General features: G+C 39.8%; 1 protein-coding gene across 1 annotated transcript in view; it reads right to left on the bottom strand.

The window, feature by feature from the left end:
* Nucleotides 1-15,483, bottom strand: part of neurl1aa (neuralized E3 ubiquitin protein ligase 1Aa) — a 66,307-nt gene extending 50,824 nt beyond the window's left edge. The window contains exon 1 of the mRNA XM_058641295.1: nucleotides 15,286-15,483. Within this exon, the coding sequence (XP_058497278.1) occupies nucleotides 15,286-15,370 (85 nt within the window). The 5' untranslated portion in view covers nucleotides 15,371-15,483. The remainder of the gene's footprint in view (nucleotides 1-15,285) is intronic.
* Nucleotides 15,484-18,640: the final 3,157 nt, after the last annotated feature.

The following is an 18,640-nucleotide window of genomic DNA, read 5'->3' as shown; positions in this document are numbered from 1 at the left end:
TCAAATAATATCACAAGAGGTTTCTCCAAATGCAACCCATAACACCTCTTCCGATGACTACTGCATTCTCCACAGACTCCAGAGGTCATATGTGAGAGGCCACATTTAATTGTTATTTAATTGTTGTTTTATTGTTTTAATTAAACATTAAAACTTCTCGCACTGGTTTGAAGGGCTCATAAAAGTGTCCAGTGTCACGGTGAATTCTCTCAGAAAATGTCCATACATTTAATCTGCAGTTGTGCGCAGAGGTTATTGATATCTGTAATATCTGTGAACGTCATTTTGACATTGACATCAGACTCTCTCCTTGTCTGTGTCTGTTGTTCCCAAGGGGCGTGTCTTTCCATGGGTGTGGTTTCCCGAATGACCGTGGCTGCAGCTGGACGACGTGTTGGCAGATTTTTAAAATCCAGCCTTAATGCAAATCCCTTTTTTTCTATGCGGAGACATGCTCTCAGGAGGTATTACAGAGACCTACGCTCTTTGTTATTAGCCAAGGTGAAAGTTAGGACAAAGGATGTCCTGGTGTAATGTGGTACTTTTCATCAGAGTTGGAGCCGCAGAAGTGGGGAAATGATAATTAGATCCATCACTCTGCTTTAATATCTCTCAGCCCGGGGCTGGACTGAGGCAAAGAAACACTTCATTGTCACTGATGCTGCTGCTGCTGCTGCTGCTGGGAGCTGAAGGCGCTTCCACTTCTTAACTGCTGTGGCTTAATGTGCTGGTGAAGACTGATGGGCATCACAGGGTTTTCAATGTAATTTAATAAGGTTTGCATGTGGTCTGGAGCATGGACAGTATAATCTTACAATACAAAAATCTTCTTATGCCAACATTCATTTGTTCATTAACTAGTCCCACATACTTGTAAGCTTGTACTTTTCTTATTGGAATATTTCATAATGTCTGAAATATTCAGTGTTTTTTGCACATTTCTCAATCAAAATGAATTGAAGCTTCTTACAAGTTTCGCATACTTCAAAGTAGAAACTTAATTCAAACGTCAAACTGTTCAGCTCAATAAGTAAGGGCATCACTCAGATATTTTGGACTGTGTCATACTTTCCCAAATATTAAACTTTTTTTAAAGGCAATTTCTCACTCAAATGAACAGCTTTTTCACATGTTAAAAGTCCGTTCAGTGTTCAGCCTGTTCCAAAACCCTACATTGCTGTGTATTGCGTAGACGTTAGAAAGGAAGCTTTTTGTTCAACTCGCTTTCTAGTTCACAAATTCCAATCTTCATACATGATTTCCCACCAGAACGTAGACAAATTTGTGAAGCTTTACTCAATGGGATCACCAAAGGACAGAGACTTGACTGAATTTAAACCGCGACTTTTTGAGTGAGCAATACAAACTGACTCTATCCTCACAAAAGCTATATCAGAGTCTTCAGCCTTGTCATTTCAGCAATTCAAACTACGCTATTCACGTTACAGTGAGCAGTAAAGTGAAGTGAAGGTGCATTAGTGGTGCTGGACTTTCTCTGTATATTTATCCTGTAGGATGTGCCAAACGCTATAGCAACCACTGACTGCAGGTGCACCACACACACACACACACCTGGTTCAGATCAGTAGATTAGACTGCACACATGTAAACACACACACACACACACACACAGTGACAGCAAATATTCATCACAGTAAGAAATTAAGGATCTTTTGCGATAAAGGAATTGTCAACGCGGTAAATTAAAGTGGTTTAACAATCACGCTTTGTATTATTATAGCACGTCAGAGACAGAAATCGATGGTCCAGAGACAACTGGAAGTTACAGTTTCGATGAAGTAAAAGTCTCAATGACCCTTGCGAGCTCAGGTTTGTAATATTGTCGGTAGGTGGATGAAGATTAGATCCATGTGAGGTGTCCTCTGACATCTAAAAAAAAAATGTCCATGCTCTTTAGAAGAAAATTAGGGGTAATTTAGCTGCATTAGGCGGGATTGCATTCGCAGGTTGTTAAAATATGAATGCAGCTGTAGTTGCAGCTCTGTCTTCATACAAATGATACAAGGCAATCTCTTTATCACTGAAACTTTCTGCTGATGATGCTGACTCCATGGCATGATGTTACAGATGTGGTTGTAAGGCTGTAATCAAAGCCCACATAGGAAGTGTTGTTCTTTTTCAGATCACTTAATTTACATTATACTGAAAGGTTATTATGGAAATATTGATCAGTAATTCCAAAAACATTTCATAGCAGTACTAATTGGCTCATGTTTGTTTGTTCTGCTAGATGAAGATGACTTGGGATGGTTTTAAGTGAGTGACTGCCACTCTCATCATTTTTAATAAGGAAATGTTACATTCAGGCAGAAGTATATGGGCTTTTAATTTTTAATTCATCCCAGAATAAAAATCCCAGAGACTCGTTAACTGCCATTCCGATCGTGATGGGGTGTTTATTTGTTCATTACATTAGATTAACCTGGGACAGCTGCTGCAAACGGGAAACATATGCATGTGTTTTCATGGATGTTTGGTGCCATCAATCAGCGGCCCTGCTGCTTTAGAGGTTTCCAAACTGTGCAGTCTGTCAGTCTGTATGCTCTCCGTATCCTTCCTGACAACCACTGGCTCATGTCACATTTGGCAGAAGGATACATTCAGATAGAGACAAATGATTTATTTTATTTTTTTTCCATTTATGTGACCCTCATTTAATATTTCCTCATATTTATCACAGTTTCAACCTCCAGGTTAATATCCTGGGTTCTGATCTTTGAGGAGCAGAGTAGAGAGAAATGAGTTCAAAAGAAAATGTTATTCTTCCGTCTTATGATTGTCCCACAGAGCCGTCTTAGCTCATAATGAGAATCACCTCCATGACTAACACGACAAGCTTTTTAATGAGACACAGGAGAGACCATCAAAGGTAAAGGTAAGGGCTGATCTGTTCCTTTTCTCACACAACAGGGAGATAAGCAGATGGAGGTACAGGAGATCTGTTCCTCTTGTTCACACAGCCCAAACCTGAGTGTCACTTTCTCACACACACATACAAATACATGAAGATATTTTATGCTTTTCTTTTAAGAAAAGGATGGAAAAACTGAGAGGGAAGAGGAATCCCAGGATTTTGTTTTCTGCACAACAACCAGAAAGTCATGAGGAGCAGGGTGCTGGATAAAATGTGCTATGACTGATCTGAGCTTCCAAGGATGTGTTTAAGGCATAGTTCATGTTTTTCCAAATACAGACATGAAGTTGTAGCTTCACATAATATGTGAGGCTCATCTCTTCTGTGTTACCAAGTTCCTGTAGAGAAATGTTAATCCAATAAATAAGATTCAGTCCTCCCCAGACCAGGTATCTACAACTAGTTTATCAAACTCACAGAGCACCACACAGAGCATTCTCCTCCCCAATACCATCACCACCTACAGAAGCCGAGAAGCCGTGGTTACTGCTGTATTCTTTCAGCCCATTATCTCAAAGATCACGGAATAATCAACATGGGATAATCGTCTACTATCTTGTGATCACGAGATAAATTAACTTGGTTTCTCATGATAACGAAATTAATGAATTAAGTCAACAATCTCAGCAGCATCACTAGAGAGCCATCATCAGTCAGTTTCTGCCAGTGTACAAGGTAATAATTTATGAAATGACATGGCTGTGCTACCCTCTATTGGGGAATGAAAAAATAAAGTAGTGACCATAGCAGTTCTTCTGTAACCACCTGTGTCTGGACTTTAGGGGATTTTCCAAGAACCCCCCTTTTTTCAGGTGTAAACCATTGTATATGTGCATCTAGTGATGTTATTTGTGTAAGAGCAAGTCTTTACAGCATAGTGGAAAGTGTTGAAATTATACAGTATGTTTTTTTTATAAATATCAGCATATCTAGTACCTCTTTATTCTTAATATTGTTGTAACTCACAAAAAAAGTACTTCCATGGTTGGCTACGGAGAAATGATGTCTTTTAATGTTACATCATCATGAGCCATGAAAGGAGGCACTGTGTTTGTGAAAGATACACCCTGAGGGAAGCACATAGAACCGGATGAAACAGCCCTGAAACATCCCACAATATTTGACTGTATCCTGACATTTCAACATGACTAAAACTGCTCAGAAACACAGTTTGGGATCGGAAAGGGTCGAGAGGTGAGACAACAGAAGGAGCTACACATGAGTCACAACTCCTTATTCACGATCACATTCTTCTCTCTTATTTAAAGATAAAGCATAGATACAACACTGTTACATAATAATCCCGACCTGCGATTTGTTACCTCAGCTTTTCTTTTGTTTATTTAATTTAGAACAGTGACATGCTGGATTTCGTCATTACTATGATTTGATGGCCCACTCGCATACCTATATATAGGGAACCCTAACCCTACACTATGATATCCATATAAAACTGTGTGTGTGTGAGCAGGGTTTATAAGCCTGCTGTAAACACCTGGAAAGGTGCGTGACACCATTTGGGCATGTGAGATTCTGTAAAATATAAGAAGAGAAAATAAAGCGCAGCCAGACGAGCCACTGCAGCTACATCTGAGAGCCACACAGAGGAGACAGGAAGTTCAGCGCTTTGAAAGTATGAATTACTCATATTTGGTAAGTAGGTTATTATTTCTTTCATGCTCATATTAGACGTGTCATTTATTTCAAACAGAGAGTGATTTATGTTGGTAATTAACCAACACATTTCTGCCTGTTTTCCCAGGCCTTCTGCAGTGAGTATTGGATGATGATGTGGAGGACACAACCCCTCTCTGACTTGGTGGTCGCCTGCCTCTGTGGAGCTCGCTCAAGCTTCTCACACGACTCTGCATGTGATTCAAAAGAAAGAAATGTCTATAGTGCTATATATAGTACATTTCAAAGATCATACATATAAAATATTCAAACTCTGCAGATGTGTGCTTCTTGAGAATGTGGGAAATTAAATATTTACCATTGGCTCGGACACAGGTGGAGCATCTGTGCTGTATGGCACTGAAGCTGACCTCAGGGTCAGTGATGGGGTCTGGCTGTAGTGCAGCGGCACAGCTTTAAAGTACTACAGGGAAACAGTCGATGTTTGACTCACGAGTGCCCCTACAGTTGCGTTTGGGATACTACAGGACCCTGACGTGCGAGTATACTGTACCATCATCAACAACGAAAATCACCAAAAGTTGCACCCTGCAGCTATAAGAGGCGCATGGTTTATCTGCTGATTTCATGTCACAATCATCCTGACAGTGGACATTTACCAGGCTAATCTTATTGTGATTGTTTATGCGTTGACAATAACATAGTGTATTTCTCCATCACCATAACCAACCCCAGTTTTGACCCTGAAAGTTTGTCAATCTATCGCCTAAAGACGTTAAATCAAGTCCAGACAGTGGAGAGCCAACAAGTCAGTTAGTCAGTCACAGCAGAATTTCCTAGGAAAGGTTATTTATTGAAGGTTTTTTGGGGAGGAAGTGTGATTTAAACTCATTTGAACAGAGGCAGAATCACTGATCAGGGTGTCAGTGGGAGCCTGTGTGTGATGGGGGTTTTGTGATAGAGGAGGAATGTAATGAGGTGACCGTGTAACAACAGAAATACAGAACAGATGTCATATGTGGTCATAGAAACAAGGAGGGAAATGTTTTCTAACATGTCATTGGGAAAAACTGTGGAGCCCTCGTCTCAGAAAGTGATGAGTTGAGCGTTGCAAAAGATGCTCCAAGAAATCCTGGGATGAGTCACGTTTACAATTCCAGTCATGTTTCAAGGCCATTGTCAAGCTCTCGACATCTAATATGTTCCCCTGCCGTGTAGGAACCGAACTTAAGCCATAAATGAAAAACACACTCCCCAGTTGAATTTGATGCAACATGACAGAGGAAAATGTTTTTGGCACAACGGCTAACGAGCAGCAGGTTCTGTACGTGGCTCCAGGTGATCAAAGTTGACAAGCAGGTTCGAGAGAAGAAATATTCCAGATGCAATGAAATCATATTAACGCTGCAGTTCCACAATCCAATAAATACAAAGAGTAAGCCGGAAAAACCCCACTGTTGGCAGCGAACATGGAGACATGTACACAGGTGTGTGAAGAGACTTTGCAGCAGATCACTGTATCCTCACAATGAGTCCCCATGAAACACATCCATTGCTTTACATTGAATTACATTTTGGTAATGGGACATTTTCATTTTCCTCGTGTTAAAGTTGCACGAGTCAACATATGGATTCGATTATCTCATGCATGTGCAGTTTCCCTCAGCACTCCGCAGCATTTCATGCAAATGTCTTTCAGTGCCCTATAACTGGTTTCACAACTTACACATCTGCCCTCAGATACAGCTGGCAGAGAAGAATATTCTATTTATGGATATAGAATAAGATATAAAAAAAAGAGTTTGTGACTCATTGTTGTTTTTGTAAGTTTGCAGTGGTTCGAGTTTAAAATACACAGGTAATGGTACAACCCAGTTGATATGCTACTGTAACTGTTTTGATAGTGAGTAATTTAGACACTGGCTGCTTTTCCTTTTCCGCTTGAGATTTCTTAGAAATGAGCAAAGCCTGTGAACTGGTTTCTTTAAAGGAATACTTCACCGATTTGCATTTTGCTTTGTATTACTAGATTAGGGGTAGTATTTTTGAAAAAGTCTGCTTCCCAACCTCAGTTTCCCCTGAGTTAAGAAATATCTTCATTCTTTTCTTTGTTACGTGCCCACCAGTGACACTTGGGGGTCACTGTTTGCTGTTTGTTTATTTAAAACCAAAAATAATAAATTAGATCACATGTTTACAGTAAATGCATTGTCTGTTGGTTTATTTTGTTACATTTAGTGGGCCTAGATCACATTCAGTATCCCACGTACTGCTATATCACTTTGCATATGAAGTGTAAATCAACCCCAGAACACTCTTGGAATTGAATTTGCTACCATCTCAGATGAAAAATTTAAAATAGATGCCATAAAAACATGCCAGGCTGACAATAGGATGATGTAAAACAACTCTGTTACAACTGTGAAGATCTTTGAGCTTCTCTGTGTGTCCAGTAGGGGAGTTGCTGGCTTTGCAAAATATTAATTGAAAGATCTTTCTGTAAGTTTGCAAATCTGTTGTCTGCTTCCATGGCCTTGATCTCTGTGTATAACAATCTAACTACAACTAAAAGTTCTCCCATCTGGTTTTACAAGTGTATTCGTAATGACAGAGTAGAACATGAAGTATAGTAGGTGTGTGAATGATTAATAATCAGTATCATTGGCAGTGATAGAGGGTCCCAAAATCAAATTTTGCTTAGGGCCCCATGGAGGCTCGGGCAGGCCCTGGTGCTTATGCTTGTGTGTATGTGTGCGTCTGCGTGTGTGAGTGGGCTCCACAATCCAGAGCACGGGTGGTGTGTTGGTCTCACTCTTCTACCAGGGCAGGTAATTGCCCATCAACTGCTGACCTAATTACCCCCCTTGCAATTGCTGCAATCGTGAAGGCCCGGTGGGTTGCTGTGACCAAGTCTGTTAGCAGCAAATCTCTTGTAATACTGTCCCGGGATTTCACAACAAACACTCAGAAAAACACATCATGGATGTATTTACATGTGAGAGAACAGAGAACATAGTCTGACTTCTACATTACATGAAATGTGCACATCCTGGGTGGTAATAGGTGGCTTATAGAAAGTCCATCAGACACAAATACAGTGCAATTTCAACTCCCCACTCTCTTGAGGCAGACTGGACGAGGCCAGTTCAGTAGTGCAAGTGACAAGGAATATGATTATTAGTTAGTTATTAGTGCAGAGCTGGGTCTGAAGCAACCTGCGACTTTTTTTAAATAAAGGACATAGAAAAAAAGGGAACCCCGTATCAGCCATCATCAGCACACTTGTGCTCTGATGGTTTACAGCTGGACAGGATATGCTTGTTGTGTTAGAAAACTATCAGCTGCTCCCACTCAATAGTTTTCTTATGTACACTTACACAGTCATACACAATCTTTATCGCACCCACTATACCTTCATATCACTCCACTGTGACGCTCTTGTAAATGTCCCTTGGTCACACAGCTGGTGACAGATGGCATACGCAGTTTCAAACCTCCCCAAATAAAAACTGTAATCCTCTCCTCACAATCACCACAGTGTATGTGTGTGTGTGTGTGATGATTTGAAAGCAGTGTCTGTGCACGTCTGAATCCAACATTTTGCTTTTTTTGAGTGATCGAGGTGACGAGAGGCAAAGTAATGTTCCAGCAATTACTTTTGATTGCAGTGGATTCAGAAATCGCAAGAGTGCTCGTTTTGTCATCATCAGCGGACAAAAGTGTTGCATACATCAGTGCACATGACAGATTCACACTCTAGTACAACACTTACGATGCATTCAAGTGATTTGTCTGAGTTGCTTCAGATGCATCGGATTGTTTTTCTCAGTGTGTGTGTGTGTCAGTCAGGAAACAGTGAGGCACTTTTATAATGATACAGCACAGGCACAACAAATGTGTTGATTTGCTCTCCATAAACACATTGCCTGCTTTAATGCAACACGACGGATGCGCTTTACAGGGATAATTTGGATTTTTGAACATTACGTTTGTATGACACAGAGCCCAGGAGAAGAGTGGAGGCAATGTTGTTGAAGGTGACATAGACCGGAAGCTCCAATTAACGCTGCGTTTGTGTGTGTATCTGCGTCATTACCTCGTTTATGAAACCCTAAAGTTTCAGAACAAACAGTTCAGCCACTGCTGAGAAAATAGTGTTGTATTGTTTTCCTGGGCTCTGCGAAGCGGATCGACACTTCCTTAATTTGATGTCGTCATCAGAAATCCTCACCACCGTAGCGCCTCCCGGTGCGGGCACTAGTCCGGGCACATCCGGTTGCGTACATTCAACCGCAGAAGAAGAAGAAGAACTAGTCTCGTTGTAGCTGCTGAGATGCAGAGCATCCACCGTGCCAGAGGGTGAGCTGTGTATCTAAGAGCTGGCCTATCTATTACGTCACTTCCAGGTACCTGGCCAATCACAGGACAGTAGGAAAGCTCTCGTTGCCTGGCCAATCACCGCAACTGTTTGGTCTGAAACAGCGCGGCTGACGAGAGCGTCAGTGAGGAGATATTTTGATCGGCTCGTTTGCAGCGATTAGGAGGTTTTTAATCATGAAAACAAGTTTATATATGTAAGTAGACCTCCATAACTAACATATATGTGTGATACAAGCATTCTATATCGCCTTTAAATCATTTATCACGAGGCTCTGGTCCAGGGATCTCGTCTCAGTTCTAAGCCGAGAAAAGTAGCTCTGGGAGAGTTGGGGACACATAACTAATGGGTTCAATCTCTATGGTATTTAGTTTGCTATTCAGTGTTATTTTTCAAATGTGGTACAACGTCTGTCTGTTTGATTTGCACAATAAAGACACAAGCTTGTCTCCATCCTAACAGAGAGTCAGCGCTGACTGTGCTGTGCTCACCCTGTGCACTGAGAAGCAGCTGGAGACACTCTCTTACTGGAAATGTGGCAGGAAACAGGCCATATAGTAAAAGGTTCACTAACTCAACCTACACCTGCTTATCTATGATATCTTATGAATATGTTCACCACTTTATCTTACTTTACAGACAGGAAACTCACTGTCCTGCACCAAAGTTCATAAAGAAAATCTACACCAAAGAGTCTGCTGGTCAACTGCTGCCTTGTTTGGAAAGTTTGTGTCACCGAGGTAAATAAGAATGAAGGATTTCAAACAGTGAAGTCTGAAAACAGCAGCGGATCAACAACTCCAGTGTGCTGTGAGGATTTTCTTCTAAATACTCTGATGTTGGCAGTTTCCAAAGTCATATATTCTTCAGTCGCCTGCTAAAAGAGACCGACTAACACAAGATATGGATAGTATTAAAAGGTACAGTGTTTAAAACAGAGCTGAAACAAGCAAAACTTAAGTCTACAATGACTTAAATGTATGTGATTTTGTTTTTCATTACCCCAGAGTCTTATTTATCAGGAGCAGGGTCTATAGAGGATGCCATTATTGACCAACATGTTTTTATAGGAGCCCACGGACAAACTAAACATCTTTTGAGGTTTGATGCTAACTGAAGGTTTTATAGTTTCTCCAACACACTTGTATGGGAAGTGGGAGGTCAGGGAAATTGCAACTGCAACATTTTTTCTATACCAATACATTTTAATACATGACTGTGATTCAAGCTGAGATAAATGAGCCACTTCTTCTCTTCTAAACTATGTGGAGATGCAGAGAACACAAGGTAAACGGCTTGGCCCCATCACCATAAAGTACCATATAAACACATCTACCACTGGGAGTAAAAGCAGGCAATATTCCCATCTTTATAGGTGGGAAAGTAATTAAATGTGTACACTTGGATGACCTTTATGTGAACTCGGAGCCATATTTCTGTCCTGGTTACCATAGTGTAAACGCAGGAAAACAAACAGTGGCACTGAAGCAAGTTTTTACAGCGATCAGTTTCATACATACTTCATGTGTAGCTCCAGTCTCAGCCCTCGTTTCTGTACTTCTCAATCCCAATTTAGCATTTTCTACCAGTGGATTCTTTTTAGATGTGTCTTTACAGCAGATCAGAAAAGTCCTAAAATTTTTCATTCTCTTTCCATATGGTTTTCCACTATAAACTGTCTACGCCTTTCTTTGGATACGACTTCTTGTCCGTGTCTTTGATAGCGTTTTTCCAAATTATATTCACTTTTTGTGCACACACTAGGGATGTAACGATTACCGGTATGACGATAAACCGCGGTAAAATTCCCGACGGTTATCATACCGTTTCAAATTTTAATTATCGTTAAAACCGTGATTGATTACCGCAACTGATTACCGAAAAACTCACAGTGATACTGCTCATTTCCTGGAGAAGCAGCAGCACCTGAACGGCACTCGCTCAAGCGGGCGCGCATGCGCAGTTTGCACTGTCTGTCCAGCGACAACACGGCTGAAGCCACCTGCGCTCCAGAGATTACCCCCCCCGTAAGATCAGAAATCTGGGCATATTTTGTATTTTTAAAGGATGTTGAGAGTAAAATAATTGAAGACAATCAATCCTTGTGCAGAAAATGCAAATAAAAAAACTCCGCGAACTTCGCGGCGCGAAGCCACTTCCAATATGATGAGCCATCTCCGTGACCACCACACACAACTTTTCAGCGGGTAAGTCAACAAAAACGGGATTTCGGAATAGTGGGAAACGTCATGGTTTGTCTCGCGAAAGCGAGTAGTGTGCAGACGACAGGTACCGTAGCAGACCAAAATGTGTTTGTTTCTGTGTTTTTTTATTTAATTGTTATGCTGTGTACGACCGCTGCTACTTAATTATTATCCGACACAGAGTGAGGACCTGTGTGTGTGTGTGTGTGTCAGTCAGTCAGATGATAATTATTATTAATAATAATAATAATAATAATAATAATAATGATAATAATAATAATGATAATAATAATAATAATCATATAATATAAAATATCTTTTTTTAAATAAAACTTGGTTAAAAGATTTCAGTGTGTGTGTGTTCAGTACTTTTGGAACATTTTGAACACATCTAACAATACCGTGATAATATTGATAACCGTGATAATTTTGGTCACGATAACCGTGATATGAAATTTTCATATCGTTACATCTCTAGCACACACACACCATTGTTGTCTTCGCCATGATTTATTGGAGCAATACGTTACGCTATGACGTCATGAATGCTACTCTAATGCTCTTTTCACTTCACTTAACAAATCTGTCCTCCACAGCTTTACAGTCAGAAATACAGAATTCCGCTGCTAGGCTAATCACTAGGTCGAACAGATGTTCCCATAATACCCCTCTGCTCTGCCCTGCTCCTGACACTGGCTTCCTGTGACCTAGCATTCAATTCAAAAATACTCAGCATTACGTAAAAGGCCCTACAAATGTAAACTTGTATTCTTATCCTCTTATTTAATTTGTTGTATATCTGTTTTAATTGTTTCTTTTCTGGATGTAATCTAAATGTATGTTTTTATAATGCACTTTAAGCACTTGTTAAGCAGTGTTTGAATAAAATGACTTACTCACTTCACCATAAGGCCTTTACATGAACACACAGTTCATTGTTTCACTGCTCGAAAGGTTTTAAAAACCCCATCATTTAGTGACAAAGTGTGCCATCTTCAGGTGTTGCTCACATGTCAGATAATAAAAGATATGCTTGGATTTTAACCAGGAGGCGGGTCTAAATGCACTCATTATTATCTTGTCAATCTAGCCCTGTGCCTTTGAATTGTCATATATCAACATGAGATGTTCGTGTAAACTGATGGCAACTGTCTGTAGTGAAAAAAACACTGCAGGCCTAAACTAATGTTTACAAAGTGTGAACACTGCACAAGCAAAGCCTGAGGAGCCTGAATCCTCCCGGGAGTGTCAGTGTGCCCCTATCACCTCTCTGTATTTGTGTTTCTTTATGTAGGCAGGTGTTAGGGATGTTTGAAAAAATGCTCCAGGCAGCTACTGCTACTAGCTGCACTGCTGTTACCACATTACATAAGTCTGGTCGACTGTCTTCGCAGAAAAGAAAACACAGAGTCGCTGTTAGAGCGGAAAGAGCAGAAGATGGTTGGAATATGTGATGGCTTTTTTTGCCTGAGGCATATTATGTCTTGTGTAGTTATGACTCCACTCAGCTGTGTGCAGTGTTTGAAATATGGCCCGAGGTCCTCTAATTGCAAAACAAATACAGTATAATTTCATTTAATGACCGCTCTCCACAGACTAGTCCATGTAGTTCTGATTAAGCTCTGTCCTAAGTTCAAATGACTAACACTTTCCTGTTACTTTTAAACTCTGACGATCATTACTTTCAGAGATGACCTTTTGCATTTCTTCAGGAAAATATTCCAGGCAGTTATTTAGCTTATATTTTCCTTCTTTTGGAGGAGGTCAGGCACAATGACTGCTTAACTTTCCCATCATGAGAACATGGCTGCTGGTATCAAATAAGCCGTCTGTGACACCAGAAACTCTTTTACACACTCACTCACACATACATACATGATCATGGTCAAACCCCTTTATGTCCTTAAACCAGGGGTGGGCAACATTTTTCTTCCAGAGGTTCCACACTAACATAAAAGAAATGAGCAAAGGGCCACACATGAAAAAATAAAATAAATGAATAAAAAATACAATTTTCTTGACGTGTAACCTCATGGACACATACAGACACACATCCACATGCAGGACGTCAACTGCACTGACTGACATGTGACAGGCGACACAAGTGGCAATCCTTAGTTCACGCACGACACGAGGCACACAACGAGACCTATGATTTTCTGTGGTGCATAATTTCTTGTATTTTTACCCCACTTGCTGCTGTCGCTCCCAGATTAAGAGGAAAGGCCTTCAGGCTGACGTGACGCACCTCAATTGTAGCAATAACATTTCTTAGTAACACTTGATTAACCACTGATTCAAAATAAATTAGCTAATGATATCAGTGCGAGAACACAGCAGTTTATTGAAATGTGTACGTTTTTATATAAAAAAAAAAAACCTGCTAAACGTAGTGAAAATCGAAAAGAAGAATCCAAATTGAAAAGAAGACTAACTGGGTAACACTTCGGAATATCTTTGTCGACATTCGCAGTTCAACCCACAGTTGAAAACTTTTTTTTCTAATTTCAAAACTTGACTGTGGGAAACCCTGAATACTACCATCACCGCAGAAGTCGTCACCGAAATGCTGAGTCAGCAGAATAAAAAGACCACTGATCCTGCTCAAAACTGATACTCTAGAAGTCTGTGGTGAAAAAGTGACATTGAGGTGTGAGAGGGTGATGAATGTATTTCATATCTCTGATCCACATTCAACAAAAACAACACGAGTCGAGCGTCTGTTACGTCGCCTGCTCCTCGTCCTAATCAGCCATCATCTCCTGCTGATAATGCACTCTGGAAACCATCACCATGGGAACCGTTGCACATGTTATGCCTGGTCGTCAAGGAAACCTGGCGGATGAACACGCCACTCGCTGCCTGACTCACTGCGCTGTGTTCCTGCGATGTGAAAATAGCTGTGCGATCAGAGGGAGAGCTCATTGGAGCTGGAGAGGGATGTGAAAGGGCAAACTGTATTCATGGTGATTACAGCAATGACAGTGGACATTTTAAACACTTCCCTCAGGCTGAATCCTCCCCTCTGTGATCCAGATGTAAGTGAGGGATCAGGATGGGGACGTGGAGCAGCACTGTGCTCTGAGTGGGGATGTGAGGATTATGAGTTTTCACATTTCATTGTTCAGCCTTTGATTAAAGTGGTCTGATGAATTTGTGCTACACACTCACATTTGACTTCAATGGCTGTAGCAGTAAAATGATGATTGGCTTTTATACTTACATTAAACTAAACTCTCTGTGTTTCTGAGAACAGTTTTTTGCTTTCGTTTCTTTCCCAGTCTGTGACATTTTCTGCTGCACAGAAAGTAACCACTAAGCAGGTGAGACTGCTTCCTACAGTAGCAGCACTGTCAGTGAAAACACAGAGAGGGTATTTTGCCATTCACCCATTCACACAAACAGCACATCCTCATATGCTTGCTCTACCACAGAGCCCCGGATTCAAGTGCTTTCTCACGCTAAAAATGAACCTGGACGTTCCGAAGGATGTTTTTGTCACAATCACAATTTTAGCTTCTCATAAATGTCCAATATCTAAATCCACTTGCAAGAAATGCAACAGTAAAGACAGACAGACAGCATGTGTGTGTGTGTCACTGGGGAGGGGCAGGGGAGACAGTGGAGGTCAAATCATGATGGCAGTATTGCAGTACTTAGCCGGAAGTCCACAGGGGGAGACATACAGTAGGTTCCACAATGGAACTTTAAGATGCCATCTGTGCTTTTTATAACTTCTTATAAAGAGTTCATGTTAAACACATACAAATAGAAAATACAGTATGATACAGCAATATGGCAAAGTGACACTGCTGTTTAAGCAGTTTGTTAGTGTAGTTAATGTAGCTACTTTAATACCTTTAATTCTTGATTTCCTTTGATTATTTTTCTTTAAATCATGGTGCCGTTCACTCTGTGTAAAAAGCCTTCGAAACAAAAGTTGCTTTGAATTCACATAAGTATTAAAACCTCAAGGTTTAAATGACACATTCAATTACAATTAAATTAAGTTTCAATTACAAAACAATGCTTTCCTGAAAGTTCAAGATGCAGCTAATGTGAGAGACTGAGAGAGGAGCTGTTCTTCAGCACCAAGCGTGTGTGTGCGTGTTTGACTGTGTGTGTTCACTCACCTTTCTGTGAGTGTGGGAGTCTGTGAAACCCCTGATGATGATTCCCTCTCTGCAGCGTCGATATTCCAGACACATTGTTGCCCATGACAGTGAAGATGCTGATTCTGAGAGTGAACACAGTGACAACCGCTTCTGTCCCTGAGAGAGCGAGAGCACACAGATGACACGTCCCTCCCCGGTCCTGTCGTGGGCACGAGTGGAAGTGAAGGCAGCAGCGGGGCTGAGGGAGGAGTGGCACGGTTGTGCTGTTTTTTTTCTGTTTTGTTGTTATTGTTTCCCTTTGACGTCCTCCAGACAGCAACAGCAGTGGAAGAGGTAACAGGCAGCAGATGGAGTCAGAGTGACAAATATAAGCACTCTCATTTGGACTTAACAGTCATTCCATACCATCGTAATTTTGGCTTCTCAGTACCATGATCGAGCTATACTGAGAAAACAACGTGCTTGCATTTGCTAATCTCAGCTGCTGCTGTTTCCTTCACCCTGCAGCTCCATTTAAGTGTCCTAGTAAAGTCTGTATAGACACTGCAATGACACTAGACAGATATACGACACACAACTTACCAAAGTACCATGGTAACAGTGTCAGAGAGTGCCTCACTCTTCTCTCTCTCTCTGAGAAAACTAGAGACCATCAGAGACTGTTTTTGTAATTACTCAGAAATCCACAGGGGGCGATAGAGGTTCTACTCTGGAGCTTTAATTTAATACTCCTTTTGCATATTATCTTTCTATTTTTTATATTTAAATGTTTGGGGATTTTTTCCAGCCTTTTAATTAGATTTGTGCGTATGATTTCAATTACACACAAATAAAATGAATATTGTGTTTGACTGATCAAAGATACAGCAACTCTCTTGGAATTGTCTGGTTTACCTTTGAAATGACATCAAAAATGGTACAGAAATTGCAGTAAAAATTGTAAAACATGTTTTATATTGTGCACAATTTGTGTTGATTTTGCCCAAATAGTTCATTGATAAAAAGCCACACTTCTTTTCTTTATTCTTTCCCTGTTATCTTCTGCATTTTGTTTGTTTACAGTGTTAAATTGTGTCACTTTTATTTGATTTTATAACAAATGCTACACTGAGAAACACACAGAGTCAATGATGCAAACTCATTTAACATTGGTTTGAACAAACATATTTGTGTATATTTAAATGTTACACAATACAGTGTCAATAATTTAACAATAAATAATAAAAGGCTGTTCCAGAAACGTAGACTGTGAATGATACTTGTGTTTTCGGGATTGTTCACAACATAGTAACATTTTAAAAACCTAAACTGTTCATTGCTTTATAAAACAGCAGTATTTTTAACTTGATTATTTGATGAACAGGAAGACACTAATGATACACTTTGTCTGTGTTGGTTAGGACTCGAGCAGCAGTGTTGACCTAAAGCAGCTGCCTGATTGTTTTTTTTTTTTTTTTTGCAAAAACCCCAGTAGTAAAATGCATGGACAAACAACACCTTTAAATCATTTATATGTCTCTGGAATGACAGTAGGTTAACTGAATTATTGTCTTCTTCATCTTTGTTAAACTAAAGAAAAAAAAGTGACCATTAAAATAAAAAACAGAACCTAAAACTGTAAATTCAGCTCAGCCTGGATCAGCTGCACAGCCGCATGTGAACATCTGATGAAAACAAGTGCAAAATCATTTGTCTAATTAGTGTATAATTTATATTGGCCCATGTATTGTGTAAAGCTGCCATCTAGTGTAAATCAACAAAAAAACTAAAAGGAAAAAACATAAGAAGCCATTCAGTGATAGATTGAATTTGGACTGTGAAGTCTGAAGCACAGTCTCAGCTGCAGCAGCCTGCACACAGTGTTCTGCTATGATGATTAAAAACAACACTTTAACCTGAATCACATCATGTACAACACATTATTGTCATTTACTCGCACGGTAAATTCCAAATGAGCGTGTGGAGCGAGGAAAGTGAAATCTATGGTTTTGTTTTTGGACAGACTTGAAGTTCTTTCTTCCCAAAACACTTGTATTTCACCAAAACTGCTTTTTTTTTTTTTTTAACTTCACGTTTTTGGTAGATTGTTAAATACAGAGCAAATATTCACATCTATCGTTTTATGAAAATAATCACAAGTTCCCTTTTTATTTAATAACATTCTATAGACTCTGCATACTGTATGATGTGTTAATTATGAAAATGATCCAATTCAGCCAGTTCAAACTGTATGAACATGTTTTAAAAATTAACCTTTTTAAAACATGTTTTAAATACAGCTATAGCTGTGAAACAACCATGATTTGATAAGATAAAATGTATGAGAGTGATTTACAACAGTTTTAACTAAAACAACAACAACATTACATTCAGTTCATTAGTTTGTTTATGTTAAAAATGTGTGATGTCTTGTTGTGCCACCGGCCTGTTTTATAGAACCTAACACTGTATAATCTTCCTAATGGAGTGTGTTTAATAGGTGTATCGACATTTTGTCCAGAGAAAGGAGACAACTGGTCAGGATCAGCTGCTTCAGTGACCATAAAGACGATAATCAGTGCTCTGATTGTCGCAACCAAAACACAACACTGGCTACAACCCCGATAGTCGTAATGGAATTCGACAAAGTTCTTAACCACCTAAATTACTACTCTTACTACAAGAGACTAAGTCAGAATTTCACCACATAATACACAGCAAACTACAACTCCAGACAGCGAGAAGTAGCCACCATGATCAATAGAAAACTAAATTTCACACATAAAAACACTATGATAAATTTATAATACTTAACTTATTATCAATAACACAGACTTCTGTATATCTAACATACTGTATATGGCCCAAATGTCGACGACCCCTCCTCACCAAGACACAACACTCATAATGGGAGGGGACTTCAACATGGCACTCCACCCAGAACTTGATCTGTTAAGAACTTGATGGAACTGGCAATCGACAGAAATACTTAAACAATACATGAGTGATTATGTTTTTTTTTGATGCTTGACATCCAGCCGACAAAGAATACACCTTCTTCTCACCTGTACACAACTCCTATTCCAGAATTGACTTATTTCTGATCAACAGCTCATTTCTATCAGACATCACAGACACTTAGATTCACCCTATCACCATTAGCGACCACGTGAGAAAATTTTACTGGAACCAGAACTAGAACAGAAAATAAAAACATTAGAGACTGCTTATACTGCATCCCAAGATGAACACTTGTTGAACAATATAAGAAAATAATTGAAAGAAAAACACTGTTCCAACTGGAGAGATTACGCTTGGAAAACTTCGCAACTAATCTAGTAGATACCTAGCTAACCAACTTAAAAAAATAACTATCCACTCCATACAAGACTCA

This window comes from Solea solea, chromosome 10 (genome assembly GCF_958295425.1).
Source record: "Solea solea chromosome 10, fSolSol10.1, whole genome shotgun sequence".
Classification (NCBI taxonomy): domain Eukaryota; kingdom Metazoa; phylum Chordata; class Actinopteri; order Pleuronectiformes; family Soleidae; genus Solea; species Solea solea.
The sequence above is the reverse complement of the archived record's forward strand: the minus strand, read 5'-3'. Positions and strand labels throughout refer to the sequence as shown.